At 43.0% G+C, this 24,915-nt stretch overlaps 1 protein-coding gene across 1 annotated transcript in view; it reads right to left on the minus strand.

Moving 5' to 3' along the window:
* Nucleotides 1–24,915, minus strand: part of MYO3A (myosin IIIA) — an 869,350-nt gene that overhangs the window by 766,557 nt on the left and 77,878 nt on the right. The window contains exon 4 of the mRNA XM_078662798.1: nt 12,086–12,185. Coding sequence (XP_078518924.1) covers nt 12,086–12,185 — 100 coding nt within the window. The remainder of the gene's footprint in view (nt 1–12,085; nt 12,186–24,915) is intronic.

Genomic DNA, 24,915 nt, shown 5'->3' on the forward strand with positions numbered 1-24,915 from the left:
CATGCCTGCAATGGTAGCCTTGATACATGTTTGAAAGGCTATTCTGGTGGGTGGCACAAACAGTGCTGTGTCTTACCATTAGCCAGTGCAGTACCTGCCGTAGGTATGTGGTGTACCTTTTTACAGGGCACTCAGAGGTACAACACCTAAACCAATCAAATAAACCCCACTTCCTAGCACAGGAAGGAAGGGAGCACATGTTTTCACATTGCATTACAGTGGGAAAGTGCTCAGAGTACTAAGGCCACTAAAAGAGAATCAGCAAAAATCAAGAGGAGAAAAGGTTTTAGGGAAATCCCCTAACAAGGGCTGTGTCCAACAGTTTCAAATTACATAAGACTTTGATGGTCTTGTTTGTTTTAGGCATGTGTTACTTTTGCTACAGTTCTTTCCTGAGAAGACCCTCTGAATAATTCTTAGGGGTCAAAATGTTGACTGTTCCATCTTAACCACATTTGTGTCAGTGACTGGATTTTGAAAAAAAACATCCAATTTTACTTTTCTTCAGGGTTGCATTTCGAAATTAATGTCTTGTTGGTTAAGAATTTTTTTGAGTATGCGCGCTGTATATGTTCAGCACATTTGTTCACTTTTTTCCCATTCAATGTGCCTTTACACATACCACCAGAAAAATGTCTAAATCATTTGATGCTGTAGCGTGGTCTTTGAATAGAATATCCCTGCAAATGTGTCAAACTTTGTCTAGGTGATTGCCTTTAGACCATTTGTTGTATTTATGAGCCTCCAATAGGCCCTGCAGTGCTTCCCCTTGATGAGGTTCCCACAAAAACATAGGTGTGAGATATTTGACAGATGTCAGCTCAGGAAGGACAGCAGGGGAGGGTCTGGGAACTTAATTAAATTGAAATTGACTAGTTTGAAATCTGCCCTTTCATAGTTAAGGTAAAGGGAGACCAGGGGAAAAGATGCTTTTTTGTTCTGTAGGCCCTCTGAAATCAGTTTAGCCCATGACTAGCGGGAGCTGGTCCCAATCCAAATTCGATGTAGCTGAAGAGGAGGGGCCTGCTCATTTCTCTAAAACACATCCCTGGCCAGCCCACAAAGTCCCTTCAGAGGCAGAAAGATTATGCCACACTGCCTGTACCTCAGAATAATGTACTATGGGGTAGTTTACAGGAACGCAAATTGGATTTGCTGCAAAAGTTGAAAGGTTTGTCTTTAGGAACATTTCCTTCATTGTTACTGGTACATGAACTCTACAAAAGTGGCACCTCGCCCACAGCTAATCAGAACGCTATCTGGACCTGAAGAAGAACAGAAGAGGACTGGAATGGTTGTATGAGATCTACATTGAGAACTGAGGGTTTGGACCAGCCCCCACTTGTACCCAGGATTAAGAAGAGGAGTCCAAAGCTCAGTTGGCTGGTCTGATGTCTGTCTACAGAAACACAACAAGCTGCAAGAGACCATTTTCCCGAAGTGCCCAGCTGACCAGTAGCAGCTGGACCTGAACTAGACCCTGCTGGTTGCCTCTGCTGGTGTAAGTACTTACTCTGAAGTGCTGTTCCTGATATCCTAGGAGCCTCAGAAGTGCCCAAGAGGAGGCGATCCAGAACTCTGAAAACCTGGGGCTTAGAAATATTTTGTACTGCCAAGACCTCTGGAGAGTCAGCTGGAAGTCATGTCAAAGGTGTCCGATTTTGAAGAAGCTTCACCAGTTACGGTTTCATACTTGCCAGAGGATTGTGAGCTCCACACTAACAACTAGGCCCCACTTTTTTCAAACTTTGACTCACAATGCAGCAAGACAACTTGCTGCGCTGCAACAAATTGAGGGGGCAGGAATGCACCAGATCTATCAAGATATGCCACTTTCTTGGTCTCTTCTTGGGCTTGCACACTCTGTGCAACCCAGCACCAATAAAGGCATCCCTGCTTCATGGTGCAAGGGTGTCTGCGTTGCAGGCAGGATTGATTTTGTGCCGGAAGGAACAATTCCCTGCACATAAATAATGTAGATGCTTTTTCTTCTTTCTATGTGTGCTGCAATCTGCAGTACACATAGAAAGAGTGAACAATGAGAAAAAATTAATATATTTCTCCTTGTTGTGCCTCTACCGGGAAGGCCAAGTATTTTGATGCATTTCTAGATTTACCAGTCTTGGTAACACCCATGCTCCACTCATTGAACACCTTCTCAGGGCAGCGTTATTCAAGGAAGCTCTTGAACTGCTTTGCGTCACTCCAGATTTACCAAGCAATGTAAAGCCATGCAAGGTGGCCTTAAGTTGCTTGGTAAATCTGACTTAAGGAATGCGTCGCCCTTGCAACACCATGTGTGATAGATAGGTGCAGCTCCTCCGCAATGGCGGAGGGGCATTGCCCCAGTGGTCAGAGTCAGTCAGTGAAAAACAAAATGATAATAAAACAATATTACCATTCTATTTTCTGCTGATTGACTGAGCCAGGGAGTCTTGGGGGGTGCTGGGCCATGGCCGGAAGGAAGAGTGGTTTGAATTGTAAAATGCACATGTTGGTTTGGCCAGCTGTCTTAGGCCAGCCAAACAGACATGGACACAAAAGATGCAGGATCCCTGTGCCTGAGTGAGCATCAGACCAGCCTGCTCAGACTAATTCCCATGCCTTTCTTATGCATGGTATAGCATGAGAGAGGCAGTGTCTGGATTGGGTGGTGAGCCTGTGCTTTGTAACCCAGTGACTGCTGGGAGGAGAGAAGCACTGAGGTGGCCAACAGAGTCAGTGACAGGACAGGTTTTGTTTTAAATCATGAATCCCCTAACCCCCCAACCCATCAATTTAATTTTGCGGCGGCCTTCACTAGTGAGATGGGTAGAAATCAGGATCAGTCAAAAGCAAATGCACTTGATGTGCAAACTTTGTCTGCCGCAAACTTTGAAATTCACCCTTTTGGAGCTGTCCCCACAAAACCGGACTAATTTAGCATGATTATGGGTGTGTGAAAATCACACAATTTGCTTTTGTGTAATTACGTAAAATTTCAGCATGTTTACACGTAAATCTGCACAATGCACCTTGTTCATTTTGTGCTGTATTGTAACACAAAATGCATCCTTGTGTCAACAAAGGTTTCCCCAACAGTGGCTGTTCTTGTTCTGTTTTCCAGTGCATTTGCTGTCAATGTTTACTGTAAATGATGTGTTTCTGCTTATAATTATGCAAAGTGGTGTAATTTTAGGAACTCTGCATAAAACCTGTAACATTAAACTCCTGAAAATATGCAAATTACACCAACCTAATTCGAATTTCTTTCAAACCTAAATGGGACCTTGTCCAATGGCTATTAGCCTTGGAGGGGACTTCAGCACATGCAGCCTACAACCATGGCCCTATGGAGGATTTCTATCTCCATTTCTGGGACTAGGTCAGAAGGTAAAATCTTAGTCCAATGTGAACCCGCTTTGTCTGACCCCTGCTTCATCACAGTAGGCCTGTGTGAGAAATTGGTTTGTTGGTGGAGTGGGGTGTGATCCCTGGTCAAGCAACAGCCACAATTCTTTGCAGGGTAGACCACAAAAACTCACTAAATTAACCTGTGCATAACCCAGGGTAGCTTGTCACGAAAAGCAGTTAGGCTTAACTTGGAGGCAATGTGTAAAGAATTTATGCAGAACACAAACAGTAATAACGTGAAAACACAACACAAGAAAAATCCCAAACCAATTTAGAAAGATAGAGTAAAGTCTATGAAAATATTTAACAGCAAAACAACAACAATAAAATCAGTAGAACTGGACTTATGAATTTTTAAGTGAAATCTAGCAGCTAAAAGCCCCAACTGCAGACATCTAGTTGCATGAGACCAGGTCACATCCGAAAAGTTAAGGATGACCATAAGGGAGCGTGCTTCAGATTCAAGAAGTGGATTGGGCCCAGCCAGAGCTTACCTTAGTACTTAGAAAAGTTGCTGAAGAAAAATGTCTGAAAAGGTAAAGTTAGGTGGAGCAAGGCCGCAGGCGATTCAGAAGAGAGAGAGTGTTGTCGGATGGCCGTGGTTCAAAGCCATGATAAAGATCTCCATGTTCTGACTTAGTCACCAAAATGGAAGTCAAAAAATACTAGCGGGATGAAGCAGAGTGTTGTGGTCGAAAACAGTTCCACAATGTTGGATACCCCTTTGGCGAAGGGCTGCTGAAATGGACTTGCTGCAGCATAGAATATCGTAGCAGGAGAAGCCGCAAAGTCAATCCGACTGGCAATACACCTTGAGGGGATAGATGAGCAGGTTGATCACTGTCTCCTCCTAGTTCTCAGATTCCTCAATTTAGGAAAACAGCCATTTGGGCACTGTTAGCACCACAACCAAGGTCCCAAAACTGATGGGATGCCTCTTGCCTGTTCAGGACTCACTCAGGCTGGGCCCAGGTGCAGACTTACGATGGTGGGAGTCTGTTATGTCCCTGTGACTCTGAACATAAGTCCAGCGAATTAGCCCTTGGAGTCACTTCTGGTAGTTATGGGTGCAGATGTAGATGGAGGGCGGAGTTTTCAAGGCAGACTCCAGGCAGCAGAAAAGTCCTTCAAGGGACAGCAGCAGTCTGACAGAGTGCACAGCAGGCCACAGCAACAGGCAGTCCTCTGAGCCTCCTATTGTAGATCCAGTAGTTAACTGAAGAGTCAATTTGAAGGTCCTACTTTTATACCATGGTGCCCTTCTTCTAGAAGGTGGGGAAGTTTCTGGCAAGATTCTTTGAAGTGCTTGGAATTTACTGACTTCCCTGCCCTGGCTACAAGCTGGCTACAGTGACAATAAAGGGTTGGTAGGCCCTTTGTATAAAGGCAGGGGACAGGTCATTCAGGTGCAAGTGAGGCTGTTCTCAGCTCTGCCCCCCAATTTTGCTAGCAGATGGCCCATCCAGACACACCTAATCTCTCTATTGTGTGGGAGGAATTCACAAACTCTTACTGCCAACTACACCCAGTCATATGATCCAAGACAGCCTGCAGACACAACTAGCTAAAAACTGGAACCTGCCAACTCTATAAAAGGTGGCATTTTCAAAATCATAATGAAAAAAACAGACTTTACCACTAAAGAATCTTTATCATTATAATTTCATAGGTACCAAACATGACACATCCAGCCCCTTTCAATTAGAAATGAAAGCTTATTCAATGTAATAAGGAATCCCAATGCTTTCCTACGGGAGTGGCAGGTCTCACAGTAGTGAAAATAAATTTGGGGGTTTTCGCTACCAGGACATGCAAAGTTTTAAAGTACATGTCCAAACATTGAATTATACACCACCCTGCCCTATGTGCAACCTGGATCCTTCCTTAGGGATGACTTATATGTAATAAAAGGGGAGTTTAAAACTTGGCAAGAGGGTTTAAATGTCAAGTTGACATGGCAGTGTGACACTGCATTCAGACTGCAATAGCAGTCCTGGGACATGTTTTATAATGTAACTTAGGTGGGTGACACAAAACGTTCTTGTCAGATCCCCACAAGTTACCTTTTTCTTGCAGATAGAGATCTCGCAGAGACGACATGAGCTATCGCCCCCACGCCCACCTTACCACACTCTAGATCTGACAACAAACTACGATGAAGATGGGAGTGAGGATGGTAACTAAAAAGGTCAGGATGATGTCAGGAAGGCAGTAGTGGACGTCTCTTTGTTTTGGATAACCGGGGGCACCAGCTGGACAGGAAGACAAGGGAACACATGTTACCATCAACACAACAAACCTGCGACCACTCACAAACATACACTCATGTGGGAACAGTGATTACCTCCTGTGTGGACATCAGAAGGTCTGCTGCCATCGAAGGAAAGGAACTGAAGGTCTTGCCAAGTTACTAGCGCACCTGTGCTATGAAAATGAAATCAATAAGCGCCCCTGAGCAAAGACCTATAATCAATCAGGCACACAAGCAATGAGTGTAAGGTCAGAAAAGAAATACCAGAAGCGCTCCTGCGCTATATACAAAATCAAAGGCTTTGCTACATGATGAGGCAAGGTGCAAGGTAGAGGAACAGGAGGAAGTTACCGGCCTCAAACACAGGCGCACCATTGCTGTGAGGCAGGTGAAAGAACTAGTACTTCAGTGCGGGTATATAATACAGCGCTCCAGCGCAGCAGTACAACTGAACAGTTATATTGCTCCAGTGCGGGAGAGCAACAGAAAAGTTATAGTGCTCCAGCGCGTATAAGCAACAAAACAGCTATAGCGCTCCAGCGAGGCAGTGCAAAGTTAGCAGCAAGCGCTCCAGCACGGTATTTGCACAAACACTGGCTAGCGCTCCAGCGCGGTATGGAAGTACGAGTAGAAAGTAAAGGGCTCCAGCGCGGAGGGCAGAAGTACCTGGGGCAGCGTCTGTAGCAATTGCAGGCAACAGGCATCCGGCTGACGATAATTCGAAGCACCGAACCGGGGGAAACCACAGCTGATAAGCGGAATCCCCCGAAAGCGCTAGTGACGCCATGGCGGGTACGGCCAGAAGGCTGGACCGCTACTCGGCAGACACCGGAAGTGAGGAGATCGCGTACCGCATGAGTGGACTCAAACGCACACAGGCAACCAGATGAGAATGAAGGGGTGACACCAAACGAACCATGACAGTACTGCAGGCCCACTAGTAGCATTTAACTTACTGGGCCTTGGAATATGGTATACCATTCTACAAGGGACTTATAAGTAAATTGAATATGACCAGCATTTTGTTGAATCCTTTCCATTCAAGTAGGGTCCACTGAGGCCAAACATGTCTCATCGAATAGTCCTTGTTCCTAATCCGTTTAATTAAATTAGACCTTAAGTAACATCCCAGGTGTTCCACTGATAAAAGGACAGCATTCAGAACAAGTCACATTTTCAGAAAGTGGTATGCACAATAAAATAACACCACCAAATAATGGATTACAACCATCTGATAAGGTTTTAGGAAAACAACTAAACATTGGAATTGAATTTGAATCATTTATTAGCAAGTCTGAGTTGTTCTCGATTCATTTTGGACTAATAAATAAACTTAGTTAATAACTTGTTTGTGCTAGTACAGGCAACTCAGCTGTAAAGGGAAGTCATAAAACTAACCATGAGGACACAGCATGTTTCTAGAGTAGATATTGTGTGTTTTACTGTTTTTATCAGTGTCTGCTGGTACTTTCAATGGCTACCTGTATTACTCCTTTGAAATCTAAATTCAGAAACACTTGCAGATAGCCCTCTGTGGCTTTTCCCTAAACTGAAGACAACTATTGGAAAAGATGCTTCACAAGACACTGTTAACATCTCATTTTGACTGCATAGCATAGGATCCCACTTTAAAAGGTGAATTCTGCCATTTTCTTAAAGTTCAATTTTGTATAAAGACATCTGTTTGCTGGAAATCAGGCTAGCACTGTCTGATCTCGAGCTCTGTGACGAAGCCTACTCATGCAGATTAGGAGAACAGAGCTGACCACAGAGCTGGGAGACGAGAAATGAAGATACACATGCACTCCCATTGAATGATCAATGAAAAAAAGAAAAGAGTCCCCTCAAGTCTACAGTGGAGGATATAACTCATCCAATCAGAACACTGAAATACCCCTGAGTGGGGCAAATACTACAATAGACAGCAAAATCACTAAATCAAGAGCAGACAACTCAGATACACAACAAAGTCATCCAATAATGAGCATAGGGCTGACCCAACCCTTACTCTAAGTAGATGTTATGTCATAGAGAAAGTAGCTCTGTCAATAAATAGCAAAAGCTGTACGTAGCCCAATCTAAAAGCAGCAAACAATTTAAGCTGATAAGTCCCCCTTAGGCTGGCCTCCCCAAATTAAATTGCTGTATTTCAAGTTAAATTGAAATTTGTTAAGGATAGCTCCGTCCATACACACATTCCATCCCACTGGAACTTCCAGGACATTCTATGAAGACATCAGATGACTAAAAGAGATTTTGAAAAAGGTTCAAATTTCACCTATTTAACTCAGATTATAGCCTTACCTCATGGATACCTAGGGCCTGATTAGGAATTTGGTGGTCCTCCTATAGGACCACCACCTCTGCACTCCCAGGAGGACCGCCAAGCCTGTGGTGCACTCGACTGCTGGATTCCAAGTTTAATCCTGGGCAGGCAGGCAGGCGGTGCAGCTGCAGTCTGCTAGGATCATAAGAGAGCGTAACAAGCAGAGTGCCACCGTGGCAGTGCCTACAGTAAGTTCCTGAACGGTGGAGCATGCCCCATGTTATACACGCCACACAGTGCAGAAATAAAGGTGTAAATATAGGGGGGACAACATGTGCCACCTCCTGCACGCACCCCCGTGGACAAATTCAGCAGGTGACCCTGTTAGGGTCCTCTTACCTGCATGTCCGACACCCTTTTTATGGCAAGGTCACTGCCGTGAAATGGGTGGTTTAAATAAAACTCTAAATATGCTCGGTGGTGCCAGCATCAGCACCGCCAACATATTCCTGCCCCTTTCCACACTGCCGCAGGATCCTGGAACACAGCGGAGGCAGCGGTCCGACTGCCAACCTCGGAATACCGCAGCGGCCCCACAGGGGTGCCTATGGTCGAACCACCACGGCGACTGTTAGAAATGGGATTTCTAGTTGGCTCAGGCTTGCGCCAAAGCCAGGCAGAAACCACCACTCTAGTCAGGGCAAGGGAGTTACACGCCAAAGATAACCCCTGCTCACCTCCTTGGTAGCTTGGCACAAGCAGTCAGACTTATCCCGGAGGCAATGTGTAAAGCATTTGTGCAAGCACCCACCAGCAACAGCATCCCAGGCCCCCCATAAAAGAAACTCCACACAAGGTAATATCAAAAATAGCTTTTGTGTTATCAAAACACATCAGAAAGTAATCACACCATATACATTGTTCCAACTGGCATGGGCAATATTTACAAGGGATTATGTACACCTGACAGGGCCACATGGACCACTGTCAGGATCATCACAAAGTGAACATGGTAAAGGTGAACTAAAACATACAAGTAAAAATAGGTCATAGAACGTACAGTCAGTAAACACTGATATTCACTGCACTTGCAACAGTCTGTGCCATGAAATCCAACATACACAGTATCCCATCAGTCTAACTACATTAGACCCTCACCACCTAAGTAAAACCTTACACTAGGGGCGTAAATCACACAGGGAAGTACAATCTCCCTAACATACCTAAACAGGTAAAACAACCTCCTATGCATACATCATATTTAGAGGCATCAAACACAGGGTGCGCCAAACATATTACACACAGTACATTTCCTAACACCCAAAGCATTAGCACATAAATCACATCAAGGTCCAGGTTGCGCCACTGCGCCAAAACCTAAACGTTGCAGCTGCCCACTACTTGCTGGGCAGCCGAGGACAAGAACAGGGCCTAAACGCTGCAGCTGGCACTAAGTGCTGCGCAGCTGTGGAAGGCCAAGGTAGGGGCGAAGGAGTGAGACTCACTCCTGAGTCCAAAAACATGTCCCTAGAAAGAAAAACCTATACGGTGCAGCTGCCCACAACTTGTTGGGCAGCTGTGAAATCAGCAAAACTGCTAGAGTGGCTCTCACTGGCCCTCTGAACAAAGACTGCGCAAAAGGTTGGAGCCCTCTAGGCTCTAGAACGAGGATGCACAGAACGTGGGAGCCCTCTAGGCTCTAGAACAATGCTGCACATTTGGGAGCCCTCTAGGCTCTGGAACCACCACTGGAGACTTCAGGGGCAAGAACACGGGCCACTCTGGCACCCGGGACCCCCACTGGGGCTTTTGAGATAATTGGGGCCATTGTTGGAGCCATCTGGCTCCGTAAAATAATGGGGGGCGGGGGAGCCATCTAGCTCCTCGAATAAAGATAACGCTGGAGCGCCCCACTACCATCTGGGGCCGCTCTGAGACAGGGCACCACTTCGGTGCCTGGAGGGACCCCCACGGGGGCCCCTTCTCTTGTTTCAGCTCCTCACAAGAGCCTCCCTGGCTCTAAGAGAGGCTGCCGTCGGCCTGGCCTGTCACTGCGGGCCCTTGCACTCATGTGGCCTTTCCACCGCCCCAGCCTTCTTAACTTACCGGCTCTCGGCAGGGGAAGGCTTCTCTCGGCAGCCACGGTGGCAGCGGGCGGGGCTCTCTCGCTCCGGAGAGGCTTGTCGGGTCTCGCTGCGCCGCGCTTCCCCGGACGACTTCTCGATGCTGCAGGGCTCCCTCCGCTCATGGGAGCCCTGCAGAGCCACCATGCTCCTTCTCTCCCCACCCGGGAGATCCAACGTGGCACAGCTTCCCTCCGGCAGAGGGGGGAAGCGGAAATAACACCGGCCCCGCCCACAACCAGGCGGCAGGCCGGACTCAAGCTTCCGGTGCTCCACGGGCTGCGGCAGTGATTCCTTTCACAATGAGGGGTAGGTTCCCTCGAATTGAAATATAAAACGGGGTGGGCACCCGTAAGGAGAAATACGATAAATACCGCGGCCATGCGGGGTGGGCACCCGCAATTAAGGCGCCATAAACACGGGCAAAATGCAGGGTAAGCACCTGCTATAAACACGAGCAGGACAGTTCAAAACAAAGCGCTTCCCAGGTGCTAACGGACACAGAAACCCTAGCCCCACAAAGCAACTGGAGAAAAGGGTTTCCAAGAGGTCCTGGGCATCAGGAGGGGCAATGCAGCGCCCAGGGGCCAGCACACAGGGCACTCTAGCAAGGAGACAGCCCCCATGGCGGTCCCTCCTGGGCCCCACTAGCAGCAAGCACCCTCCTGTTAGGATCCAAGCAGGAACTCCAGGTATCCAGGCATCCAGGCATCCAGGGGCTGGGCAGGGCCCAGGGAGGCAAATCTTCCCCTAGGCCCCAGCAGCACGCTCCTGGTAGATTCAAGTCAGGACATTTTACATGAGGTCACAGCCTCTTTTTATACACACCTTTCCTTTGTTTTCAAAGGTGCAGGCAAGGGGTGAACCAGACGCAACTGGTTCTTGAGCACTTTGTTTTGCTAAGCCCCTCTGCCTATTCACAGGATGGGTCAGGGACATCAGGCACACCACAGGGGGTCGAGCCAGCATTGTGGTGGGAAGGCCCAGCCCTATTCAGGTCCGAGGTGCACTCCTCCCTCACATCAACATGCAGATCTCTCCATTCAACACCGGGGCAAACCCATCCTGACTCCTGAAGCCAGGCACAACAGCCAGCTCCAGCCAATCACAAGCCAGACAGTCAATTCACATTCACTGCACAGACAGGCCAACTTCTAGAAGTGGCACTTCCACACTAGACACATTAAATCTGCACACATCATCATGCAGAATTCAATCTCAAGAGCCCGCACATACCAAATTCGACCCTGCACTCCCCACACATCAGAAACTACCATGGACGCACATATCCCCCATGCATTCCTATAGGAGGGCAGGCCAATCTCACACACCCACTCAGAGAGCGCACGCACTTTACACTGGGACACAGTGTCAAAGTGCGCCAAGACCAGAAATCACTACAATTGTGTAACATTAAAAGAGGAAAAGTTCAGGAGTGAACCTGCCAGAAGGGCCAAGTCCAACAGCGACTATGATGGTCTCAAAACCGCCTAACTCATAATAAGCCCCTCAGACTCATCCTTACTGCAATGACTAAAAGACACCACCTCTACCCCCAATGATTGTAGCCCTGTGTTCTCCGCCACCTCTCAGTAAAAATTAAATAATTCTTTGGGAGGTATTTACTTATTGTTCACGAATTTAGGTTGACCACAAATCCAAGGAGCTGAAGAGTAAGGAAATCAGTTACTATAGCAGAATGGTGCTATTCTGCACGCACAATAAGACGGATGAAGGCAGTTAGTCACGAAAATCGTTATGCAAATGAAAATGAGAGGTACAAATTGTTTAGAAATATTTCCGAAGATGATGCGTTACATCAGCAGCACGTTTAACAATCAATTAAATAGGAAATGTATGGTAAGTATCCAAATGAGTAATTATGTGCACATTACAGACATACATTTTATTAGCAATAAGAAAATCATGCTAACGTGTTCACACAAATTTCGATATGTAAATATTTTAATATTTTAATTTTAATAATATATTTAATTAAATGGTGTTACAATCATCATATGTTAACAATGTAAATAGCCAAGTATTTCCTACCGAAATCCACCAGTTTTACTCCTCCTTCTGTGGTCAACAGGATGTTATTCCCTTTTACATCACGATGGATCGTTTTGTGATTATGCAGATGCTGAAGTCCCTAAAAATGTAAAAGTAAAGGGACACAAATTAAATAAACCTTCACATTGGAAGGAAATGATCATTTTGGCCCTTTATACTTTTTATGTAAACAATGAATTGCATGCACGGTGGCACAACCTACATGGCAATTGGGTGGATAAAGCAACTTTGATATTATTCACAATGTTTACGCTAAAAACATTTATGACTTCTAAGGGAGAGTGCAGTCAGGGCAGAATTCAACTTTTGTTTTCCTTCACAGTGTTCTTTTAGCGTTGCATTTTTATTAGCAGCTTTCAATATAAAATACGAAATACTATTTAAATTCACAATAACTATACTTCCAATTAAACACAATGCAAATAAATGTAGTTTCTGTAGATATACTACAAACTCTCAGATGTTCACACCATAAAGTATTACTATTATCACCGAATATTCTCTAAGTCATGTTGCAGCTAACTGAGGAGGGTCATGAAGCTAGAGTTAGCAAGAAAGCATGTTATTAGATAGGAAGGATGTTAGTCCTTCGCAAGTGATAGGTCTGCAACCTTAGGTCTACTGGGAACAAAGTACCTTGCCGTAGCACTTGGCTCTCTCAGGGTAGCAAGGCAGTGCAGCCCAAGAGCAGGTGCAGGCCAGTACCCCGTCTTCAGGCAATCAACCAACACCACCCAATAATTTATTCTCCAGTCTGCCAAAAATGAAAGTTATTTTATTACGCACACACTACTTATTACTAAGTATTAATGTACAAATATACATGAGTTGGCAATAAGAAATACTTAGGGTGACACTCTCTTAACAATTTACACCCCTAGAACTTGAACCATAAAACCACAATACCCTAAACTTGTACTGGTCCCAATATAATAGGGTGTAGCTATGAAAAGTCATGTTTCATGGCTTTGTCAGGGTATCTCCACCCTATTAAAAGTAGAAATATGTCAAGGAAATCCAATGCAACAGCAGTAAAATAATTTAGGATGGTGCCATTTTATAATGAGATTCATGATTACATGCAATGATTCATTTTTAACTTCGTCATTGTCAATGAAGTACTTTTATGACATTCATTCTTACATGTAATGATTGCTAACTTTGCTATTCTCAATAACGTATTCAAACATTCACTAGATTGTGTTGCATGAGTCTTTTTTCTACTTTTACACATGCTGCAAAGCAGCCCTAGGACCTAACGACGAAGATCCTTGTACCCTACAGACCTCAGACTAGAAGCATTAGCTCCAGGAATACTCTACCAGGGTCATCAATTTAACCCCTGAGAGACTTAGGGTGCCATTATGAAACTAGCATGGGGGCTCCTGCACTTCTGGCAGATCCCAAAACAGTTGGGGGAATGCAGATAGTCTCCCTTCCCTTTCTGAGGCATCATACAGAGAAATATGCACATTCTTGACTATGTTGCTAGGCCTTATCAAATTACTTTTTCCTTAGCCTTGTAAATCTTATGGGCATTCCCCTGTAATGAGGTTAGGTTTGCTATCATCGGAATCATACTGCAAACTGCTTTTTTATGGCAATGCACCGTCAGCGCTCCTTTTCTTTCTACTGGTGTGGTCATGTTGGGTGCTGCGGGGGGACACAGCTGCGATGGTCCCTGCCAGTTGCCCATAACCTCAGCGCAGCTCCTGTGCGCCTCTGCAGTAGCCATCTCCTCTCTTGCTTCTCCCACCCACGTCTAGTCAGTGAGGGTGGGATCAAGGTCTCACTCACCCCATCTGCAGCCCAGTCTGTGTGGGAGGGAGCCTTTTTCAGGTGCACCAGCTGCTCGGCTACAGATACGGGGGGGGGGAGAAGTACCCAACACCGTTCCCAGGGTTGTGTCCCTCAACAGGAGCACTTCCAAGGACAGTAATGCTGCACTCATGTTTTATATTAGATTTTGATATTCCTTCTCGTTTCACAAGTCTCGCGTAAGCTGGGAGGTCCCTGACAATAATATTTTAGAAGATAAGGGGGTGCCACACACTTCCTCTCAGATAGTGTTCTTCCGTGGTTCTTATGTGTCAGTCGCCAGGGAGTTTGGGGCCCTGATGTACATTTAAACAAAAAAGAATAAGGCAGGACACTACACATGCCCAATCCCAGTCAGTCCTCCGAGAGGACATCTTCATTTGTTCAGCCCTGTTGTTCCAGTTCTAATTAACTTTACCTCCTTTTATTCCCAGTGGCATACTCTAACCCCTAGAGAGACCATTTTCATCCTCCTGATCTCAAGTGCTCTTTTATCCTGTAGGAGATAGTTTCCGTATTTGACCCCCCCCCCTCCATTGAGGGAGAACTCAAGTAAATATCAACAGTTTAAAAATGTGAATAAAGAAATCTGTATATCAGATCAGTTTTACTAGAGTTTATTATTATAGGATTACATATAATTGGAGGTAATAAGGTCACAAAGGGTGTATGTAATACGCTCAGGAGAAACGTTGAAAACTGACCGGACCTGTATTCAAATCACCACTAAAGTGACATACACAAAAGCCTAGGTTCACCTTCAACATAATTTATAAATGCGAAATCTGCAGTTGAGTTTGAATGTATTTATTCCAAAAGCTTACAAAAACGCATTTTGACATGAATTTTCGTACACAACAGGGCCACATAGACTTGTTTGGTAATGTTACACAAAGAGCCCAAATACAACGTAAACTCATTTTTTCACTAGCAGTCTAATAAAATGTAGGACAACCCGATATCCTATGGGGAAAATGGGAATGCACAGTGAGTGATTTCCAGGATTAGCCTTTATGTAAAATAAGCCAACCATTCTCTTAGAATAGTTGTTCAGTTCAGAAAACTTTATTTCGGCCAATATGACCATAAAAGTAGATATACAATACAATACATTTCATTTGATTTAAGGATAAAATAATATAAAGGGAATCCATTCGACTCACAAAAATGCATATGCATCACACGAATATTACATAAAAGCAATTTATATTTCGACCAGCCCAAACCCAGTAACCTTTTTAAAGTGCATGTGCAATATATGTGCAATACTGAAAACACTAACAAGCAGAGGTAAATACGAATTAGTCTTCGTGAGCACGAGCTCAAGCCCACTGCCCTCCTTTTTATAGCTTTTTGTAAAGTGCTTGCGCCTAACAAACAATCAGTTTGCATGAGCAGACGCCCTGGCCCAGAAACCACTATTCAGCTTATTGGTGATTTTACACTGATTTACAGTATTCGGAAAACCGGATATACATCAATATTATACTAAAAAGAGCTTGTAAAAAAGTAATAGATGTTTAAATACATGTTCAAAAGTTCATTTAAAAATATTGTAAAATAATCAGCCAAAACCTATGGGAGTCAATTTCAAAAGAGCTCCACGTATGCACCACATAGAAAATAAAAAACGTGATCCCGAAAATACTACGGGGAGACGAGAATCATATTTCAATATCCTAAAAGCCTCTATGCAAAGTGCCTGGTTCCCAGGTTTTTACATAGCTTAATCAATCCTCATTGTCATGCCTTCTTGTAGCCTGGGCAGAAAAAAAAGTATATGTAATAAACCAATGTGATGTCTGTCACATTGTTTAGATCAAACTAAATATTATTTTATACACATCAAATCCCAAGTGTTCAGAATAAAAAAAAATTAAAATCTTCACATATGAAGACAACAATCAACATGAACTGCGGTGTGCAAGACACGATTTGTGACTATCACTAAGTGTTAGTGACTTTTTAAGAGCAAAAGCACAAAAGCACAGAATATAAGTAGCTAGGTAGCCTTAGCATTTCATTAAAGAGCCGACACTCAAGTTTCTCAGGTTCAATCATGTATGGTAATTGAACAATACTTTAACCTACACCCAGTTCATTTTGGACAGGGCCCACCTTTCTTTATGTAAGATTTCAACTAAAAAAATATCACAGTTGGCTTAGCAAACAAAGCAGTAATTAACATGTTATATGGAATATCATAATTCAAGTCTAATCTTCCTTGATCTGAATGTTTTTTTCCATAATGAGGAATCACTCAATGTGTTTTAATATTGTAAACCTTCTCAACAAAACTCTCTTGTGAATTAAGAGAGGCATCATTCTTTCTACCCTAAAGATAATTTGCTTTTTGGGCCTTCCCTACTTATAAGAATGATTACGTCAATGAAGCACATTCCATCAAAGGCACACAGAGACCCCAAGGTTATCCACATAGACGTATAAATGGTATGTAAAGCGCTCATTATTAGATAGGAATTTACTGCTCCAAATTATTAAGTAGACAGGACGTTAGTAGGGCACCACATTCAGCATCTTGAATAAGCTTATCAAAAATTATACCTAAAAACTGACAATTACTTACTAGTAATTTTTTTCCATTGGAAAATATTTGCTGTATTTGCAGAGTGAAAAATGTATCAACACACATGTGTATGAAGAGCCTATTAAGACCAAGTCCATCTACAATGTTAAGTACAAAGATTGACAAATCGACTGATTTTAATGGAACATTACAAATTCATCCTAATTGCAACTTCAAAAACGCATTCTACTGCAGTATATGTTCATGTGAATATGAACACATACGCATAAACACAAACTGAAGATTTGTGACAAAATATTTTTTTAATTCTGGGAACGGAAAAAAACCGACATATTATTATATTATTGGATTTACAACATGGTTCACGTAGCATCCTCAGAAAATAAGTGTTACTGATCCAAGGGTTAGAGAGATAAATTTGACTATATTGTGGGTGACATAGAAAGATTCTCCTCTAAGAGAATATTTTAACACATTCACTTTGAATTATTTTATTGATTTTACTATGTGCTTTCTTTCTTCTTTTCTTTCTTTCTACTTAACACTGTAAATGTTTGATATTTGGTGATTTTTCAATAGCTGCTAGCTAGTTGTTTTGCAGGTTACATTTTTGACTTTGTCGAAGAAAGACTGAATGATTTCAACTTCACGTTGGGAAGGAATTAAAGGTTACTTATAAGTGTCTAAAAGAATATTGGCCAACACATTCTTGGAACCAAAAATATAGGTTTCAGTAAAATCATACTGTACACTGAAAAATGTCCATCTAACTTGGCATTTTTACTCTGAAGATTTCTCAAACACTGCAAATTTTGATGACAGGTTCAGTTTTCGAATTGTTTCTAATGTATTTCAAAAGATATTTCCACTAAGTACACTCCATTTACAAGGCTAAAAGTTACCTTTCCATTACAGGTAAAGCCATTCAGACCCGACAACTCATATGATGGATAAAAGACTGGATGCTCTTGACCATCATCTTCTTGATCTTTAACAGAACTGGTGCAGCTGCTCTTTCAGAGGCTTTTGTTTCCAAAATACATTTCTTCGAAGTATCAGTATGACATAAGTTTGGTGCTGGAGTAAACATACGTTGATTCTTCTGAAGGCTAATGCAGATTGATCGTCCCAACAAAAAACTCTTTTCCTATTCATATTAAATAATAAAGTCACTAGTTTTGCCTTGAAAGATCAGAGGCATTGAATATAAAATTGATTCAATTTAAAATGTTTATTCGGTTTTGAAATTAAGCCATAAAAGTACAAATAATTCCAAAAAAGCATAAAAATAAATAACTTGTCATATTGTCATTGTAGTAGACTAATGAGGTAGAGAGTATCACATTTTATTTGTAGGGGTGCATTAAGATTGCTCATGTAGTGCGAACCCGCATATAATCCTTTGTTGTAGTTACCTAAAGTGGTAGAATTTAGAATGTATTAACCTAAACCATGATGTGCTTAAGCGTTGAAAAGTAACATTGAGAATTAACGTAGAAAGTGAATGTAACTAGCAGAAAACATTAAACGTGAAGATTCGTGTTGTGAAACTGACAATTATTTATGCACTAAATGTGTTTATTAATTGTGTCATTTAGATGAAGGTAAAGGCATTAATTGAAGGTGTATCATTTCCTATTCAATTTCGTAAAGCTCATATAATGCTTTCTTATGTTACCTGAATCTTGTAGGCCAAAAATGTAGTTCCCTGGAAACTTGCTTTAGAATTAACAGTTTGAATTTCATGTGTGCTATGGAATTTGTTCTTTCTCACGTTTTGTGTTGCATGTGAAAGAAGCGCTTGTTAGCTAGAATAACGTCTTTGTTTTAGTAGTTAGGCAATGAGAGGAGAAGTTACAATAGCGTAGCCTGAGTAGATAAAGGACGGTTGTTGTACTTCACACAGGAGAAGGCCTGGGAACCAAGGACAAAATGTTGCAAGGAAAGAACACTGTTGTCCCATGGAAAATAACCTTTACCATTGTACCCAGAGCAGATAGCATTTCTGCAATTAATCTTGGGAACATTACCTATGAATATTGTGATGGGAATAGAGAAAGCTCCCACATCTACTTTGCCTTTGGGGTGAGAGCGTCTGAGAGCAAGCTCTGTCTGTGTAGCTTCATGCTACATGAGCCTTGGCCTGTGGAAAGACTTCTTAGGAAGACTCCACATGCTGACACCTTTTATCCTTCCTCCTGAAGATGCTTAAGTGGGGATTATCATCTTAGAGTTAGTGTAGGGATAAATTAATGTTTTATTCACCAACCCTCCGCGCAGAGAAAATTTGACTCATGCTTTTGATCCTCTATATTCTGCTTCTAGAATTAATTGTATTATTCATACTTCATAGTCTTAATTGGATATGCAGATCTTGCTTTATGCTAATTCTGATGTATTTTTATACTCTCGTCTTGAGATGCCTTTATGTTCAGTTATTTCTGGCTTTGTAATAAATTAAATAAACTTTACGTAGTTGTCTGTGGTTATTATATGTACTGGGGAACTTTAATAATTGATTGACTTACCAACAAATGCTCTCCCCTGCACGCTTCCATGCTGCTAAAAAGAACTATTGAATTGTGTCTCTGGAATTGGTCTAGAATTTATGGTCCGGCTCTTTCACCAACGAGTATAAAATTTCTTATGATCGAGCAGAATGTTTCAAAACTCTGGTTGATAAGATGTACAAAGACGATGAAATCCAAAATACAATATATAAAATATAAACTAAAATAACAAATTACTACCAGCAAAAACAGAATGTCACTCAATATGTAAGAAATTTCAAGACTCATCCGCCGCAACAAAAATAGCTGCATGAACTTACGATCGCAAAATAGAAGGCCAGCCAACTCATTGTAAAGTGCTAACGCAATTTGATACTTTTAGATTGATCCTACAGGCTCACAAAGTGTGTGTGCAGCTTAGTGCGGTAAAATACATCTGGTCAGAAACTACCAACAGCTAATGAAATTGCTGTGCTATGATGATCAAATAAATTCCAAATCAGACAGAGTTAAAAAAATAAAACTCTGGTCAACCACTATATTCTATTAAAAAAAAAAACTCTCACTAGGGGCCACTATGCTAGAGTAAAATAAAGTTTTAAACCTGCTGAAACATGACTTTCAAAAACAATCACTGCAGCACTGTGATCCTCCAGCCACACTTAATCATGCGAGTATATTTATAAAAACAGAATATTATAGCTAGACTACCAGGCTGCTGCTTCACAGTGGGGTGCTAATTCCAAAGTGTATGTCAATGAAATTTTAGAGCCACCAGCAAGTTACATATAATGCATCTGTTTCCTAATATAAATGGCTTTCAATATAAAGGAGGCATCTCTAAAACACGTTTGGATCCTCCAAGGAACAGATATCAACAAGCATCATTGCAATACCCAATATTATTTGCTAAAAACAATGGCTTTACATTTAGTTTCCCAATTACTCTATAGAAATTACAAAATAGGATAAAATGCATTGTTGCTAGAGTGGATCTTCCATCACATGGGAATTTAATAGCTGCCTCTTACCATTGTTTCATTTATGGAAAGGCTACCAAAGCATGAAGTGTGCCCAATTGTAGACGTGTCAGGACAAAATGAAGTTGGGTATTAGATGTGAGTGTAAGATACCTCTGGAGGCCCTCCTTTTGTGCCATGGAGCAGTATCTTACAACTGAGGGTTTAGTGCTATCTTTGACACAACTAGCATCAGCCTTCATTTCAAGAAGAAAACGTTTTAATCCCTTTTACTATAGTGTGTTATGCTATCGGGTTCATTCAGTAATGGAGGACCATTAAATTGGGCAATCTGTCTGGAGATATTCAAGAACCACGGGATTCTCTGTGCATTGTCCAGTCTCAAACATCCCATCATGATTGCTATTGTGAGCTTGGTCTCTTTTATGGTCCAAATAGAATGCCACAACTGGCGGGCTTTATTGCTAGTAGATCCTCCAAAAGTTGCAATATAGGCTGATGTAGATTGTACTGTGGCAGTCATTGAAGAAATATATTCTCTTGCATTTGTGAAGTTGTGGATTCTGTGAAATCCCATACCCCACTCCAACAAGAAGTTGCAGTCGCACATTTGGCTCTATGTATTAAGACCATCTCCTGGAATGGTTAACAACCTAGCTTAGTGACAAAACTACAGATGCCCTCACAGGTATGTATCATCTTTAGTCTGTTTTCTGTATGCAGGTCCAAGAACCATTAGAGGAAAATAGAATTCCTAGGTAGGAAAGCGAAGTGACCATTTCAATTGGTGTGCCATTGATATAATGAGCACATGATTTACAAGCTCCCTTTCCACAGATCCTCATGTAGGGTTTCTTTATATTTATTTGAAGATCTCTGACCTCCATGAATGATGGAAAGTGATCCATTAGTCTTTGCAGGCCATTTGTGGTCCAAAACTAAAGGGCAGCTTCATCAGCATAGAGAAGAATAGGGGCTGCCCTTCCTTCTACTCATGGAGAGTCTGTGGCAATTTCCTGGAGTAAGCTATCCACATTGTTTATAACTAAAGAAAATCGATTTCTTCTCAAACTCACACCTACGGGCTAACTCCATGGTGTCATTTAGATGAGGCAAAATATAGCTATTCTGATTAATACTTTTATAATCAATGCAAGGATGAAGATTTTGATCTTTCTTCAGTACAAAGACAAAAAGTGTCCAGCAGATGAAAAAGATGGCACAATTAAACTATTTTGCCAATTCTCCTGCAATGAATCATTTAAGATCTCCTTTTCTTTATCAGTTATGGAATAAATGTAAATGTGTCCAAAATGAACACTTGCACCTGTTTCAGTTGGCATGGTGCATCATATTCCATATGAGGGGAAATTGGCAAACTTTAGGCTTAGCATAAACTATAGAACTAACCATTTTAGTTACAAGTGGATTGCTGGAATCTGGACACACTATCAATGCCTATGAGGCCTCCCATTGCCATCACAGACAGGATTTGGTAGAGGCATTAAAGTGTCTCTGTAATGCAGGGGAAGACATATGCTGCAATCAAAAAGTTGAGCCCTTAGCCCGGCATAGTTCCCAGACACCATTAATATGTGGTCACTTGTACAAGACAATGAAATAAAGCACATTACTGCAGCATAGTATTGCACACTCTTGCAAAACAGTTAATGACAACTAAGCAGGACAGACAACACAGTGGGCCTGAAAGAAAGGTAAGTGAACTGATCTAGGAACTATGTCACTTTAATAGAGCACACAAGCATATTGAACACTGTTAGTGAAGCATGTCCAAGATGATGAGTGTGTGAGAACTTCTTTCTCTCACTTTGAGTATACTCTGTGATTCCTCCTTTCCCTGCCCACCATCAGCTGCCAACCTCAGGTGTGCCTAATCTGCCGGTGTCCTGGAACCCCATGGACTTATTTGATTGGGCTGCCAGTCACGTTTACTTACACAGATGCCGGGGCATGTGAGTAGTATCTGCAGGAGACAATATGGCGGCTGCCCAGCTTTGGAAGCTGCAGGAGAATGCCTGAGACCCGTGGCAGCAATCCTGGTGCAATGCATCTCCTGTTGAATGAATGAACCGAATCCACCCCAAGGCGACCTGCGAGTCTCATCTCCTAACAAACACTCAAGCAGAGAGGACCAACCATGAGCTGGAACTCATGCTGCCGCTAAATCAAAATCAATCATTGACTACACCATTATAAGTTTGTCACTCAGGAGATAAGTTGTGAGCTTTAAAGTAGACCACGAAATAAAAGTAACCCCTTTCCACAGACTAGTAATTTAAAAGCTGAGTTTTTTTAATTACAATTCAAAGGAGTGGAAGAACTATTCTCTAGTTGTTCCTAACCCAGTGTTAGTCTATGGGCGAGCTAGTCTTGCTCCACCATAAAAATTACTTTGGGAGTAGTTCACTGCCAGGATATGTAAAACCAAGTGCACATGTCCTACTTTTTTAATTCCACGCTCCCTATCCTATGAGTCTTGTAATAAGTATTAAAATGGAAGGTTTAGGACTGATAAAGGTTTATTTTGCCATGTAGAATTGTTAGTTTAAAACTGCAGAACAGGCTCCAGTGGCAGGACTCTTTGGTGGGTGGCACAATGTGTGATGCAGCCCAATTATAGAATTTAATTTACAGGAACTGGATACATGTAGTAACATTTACTAGGTATTTATTCGTAAATGAAAGTGCTATGTAGATGTTTACTAGTTTTATCATGGTTAGCAGGAGTAAAGTGTGTTCAACTCTAATGCCATCAAAAACAGGTTCAGCAAAAATAGGATAGTGAAAGCAAAACATTTTGGGGGAATACCATATAAAAGACTGTCATTACCAAAATGCGTCACCCAAGCATAAAGCAAGGAGAACTCCTGAAGGGGAGAGTATGTGGTATAATGGCCAGAGCGGCTTACCTTGAAGCTGGGGAACCAGGCTCGAGTCTTGGCTGGAGGCTCAAGCATTCTGTGATTCTGAGCAAATCACGTAAACTCCCCGTGCCTGAAAAATGAATGTGTCCATCTGTAATGCAACTGGTGTGCATGTAAAGGACTCACAAACCTACTGGTCGAGTAAGCGCTATATAAAACTGCAAATAATAAAATGGAAGTTACCATTGCTATGGTGGAAACACCTGGAAAGACCATCAGCATTGGCATGGTCAGTCCCAATGCCATACCCAACAGGTAGATTCCATTTCTTGCAGAGAGATGGACCACATTAACATTTCTGGAATCTCATGCTGATGCTGCATCAGCCATATAAGGGGTCTGTGTTCTGTCTGAACTTGGAAGTGAACTCCAAACAAGTATAGTGTCACCTTCTTTATTGAACAGACCACTTCAAATACCTCCCTTTCTATTGCACACCACTCTGCCAAAGGTGGTGCAGGTTGTTATCCCAGCAAGACTTGAAGACAGCCATACTTTCTAGGTAAGCAGCAGCGAAGTCCTCCAAGCCAGCCAGGGCCCAGTTGACCAGCCTCTAAAAGGTGGCAGGGGCATCTCTCTAAATTGAAAGGCAATCTGTTAGTATGCTGATGTCAAATCGAAGGTAATCAGGTACTTGGAGACTTCCAACAAATGAATGAGCGTATCACTTCTAGGGATTGGGTGAGCATCAGTCTTTGTGGCTGAACTGAGTCCCCTGTAATCCACGTAAAACAGCAGTCCTGGAGTGGTACCTGAGAGGGCAGCCTTGGGTACCAGTACCACTGGACTGGACCAGGACTACAGGAGGGATCAATAACCCCCAAATCGAGCATTTTGACGCATCATCCTTAATATTAGCTCTCACCTTGTCAGACAGCCAGTAAACTTTGGGGCATATTACCAAGAAATGGGGATAACTATCGCTAACCTAGGTTAGCGCTAGTTTTCCTATCCCCGTCCATCCCTGCAAGTTATCACCCTGTTAGCGACGTATTAGCATGTTTTGCTAACAAGTGATAGCTCCAGGGATCAGCGGTGAAAACTTCAGCTAACATTAGCGCGATGGTGTTAATGAAACCAGCGATAGCGGGTGGAATCCAGCGATAAGCACTTAGCGATAGAAAAAGTCACGCTAACCGGCAAGTTTGGACTTAGCCTATCTGTCCACCTCCAATATAAAAGAAAGAAAAAATGCAGATTTGAGCAGCCAGGGCATAGTGCAGCACACATCAACAACCCCCTGAAGCCACCCAACATCTCGGTTGACCAGGATGAGATCCTGGTTCCTGGATCCCCTGCTGGACCTGGTCCCTGGATCCCTTGTTGGACCTGCACTTGGTTCCTGGATCCCTCGCTGGACCTGTGCCTGGTTCCTGGATCCCTTGCTTGACCTGCGTCTGGTTCCTGGATTCCTCACTGGACCTGACCTGGTTCCTGGATCCCTTGCTGGACCTGCGCCTGGTTCCTGGATCCCTCACTGGACCTGTGCCTGGTACCTGGATCCCTCGCTGGACCTGCGTCCGTGGCCTGGAGTGGGACGTGGAGTAGCTGTGGAGTCGATGAGCCGTGGCGGGAGACATTGATGTGCAACGATCGCCCATACCTGGTGGTGAAGTCTGGCAGGTCTCATGGAGACACGTTGCTGACCTGTGTGAGAAGCCCGCCTTGCGCACCTTGGTACAGTCAATGGTAGAGGTGATCCTGTGCACCAACGTAGTGAGGTCCGCTTTGCATACTATGATCCACCACTACACTAGGGTGCACAGAGGGGATTACCAATGGTGGATGACGTCTCCCTGCATCACAGGATGGATGATGTTGTGCTGGCCAGATACTCTGGAGGGTGAGGCCCCTGTGCTACACCGAGATTTTGTGATCTGAGTGCTGCAACTACACGCCTAAGGGAGCCCTGCTGCATCAACTGCATCGGGTGGTTCACCAGCAGACTATGCGGCGACTGCTGTAAACAGCCCGGTGAAGTACACCTGGCTCAGGCTCCTGCTGGCTG

This window comes from Lissotriton helveticus, chromosome 10, assembly GCF_964261635.1.
Source record: "Lissotriton helveticus chromosome 10, aLisHel1.1, whole genome shotgun sequence".
Taxonomy (NCBI): Eukaryota; Metazoa; Chordata; class Amphibia; order Caudata; family Salamandridae; genus Lissotriton; species Lissotriton helveticus.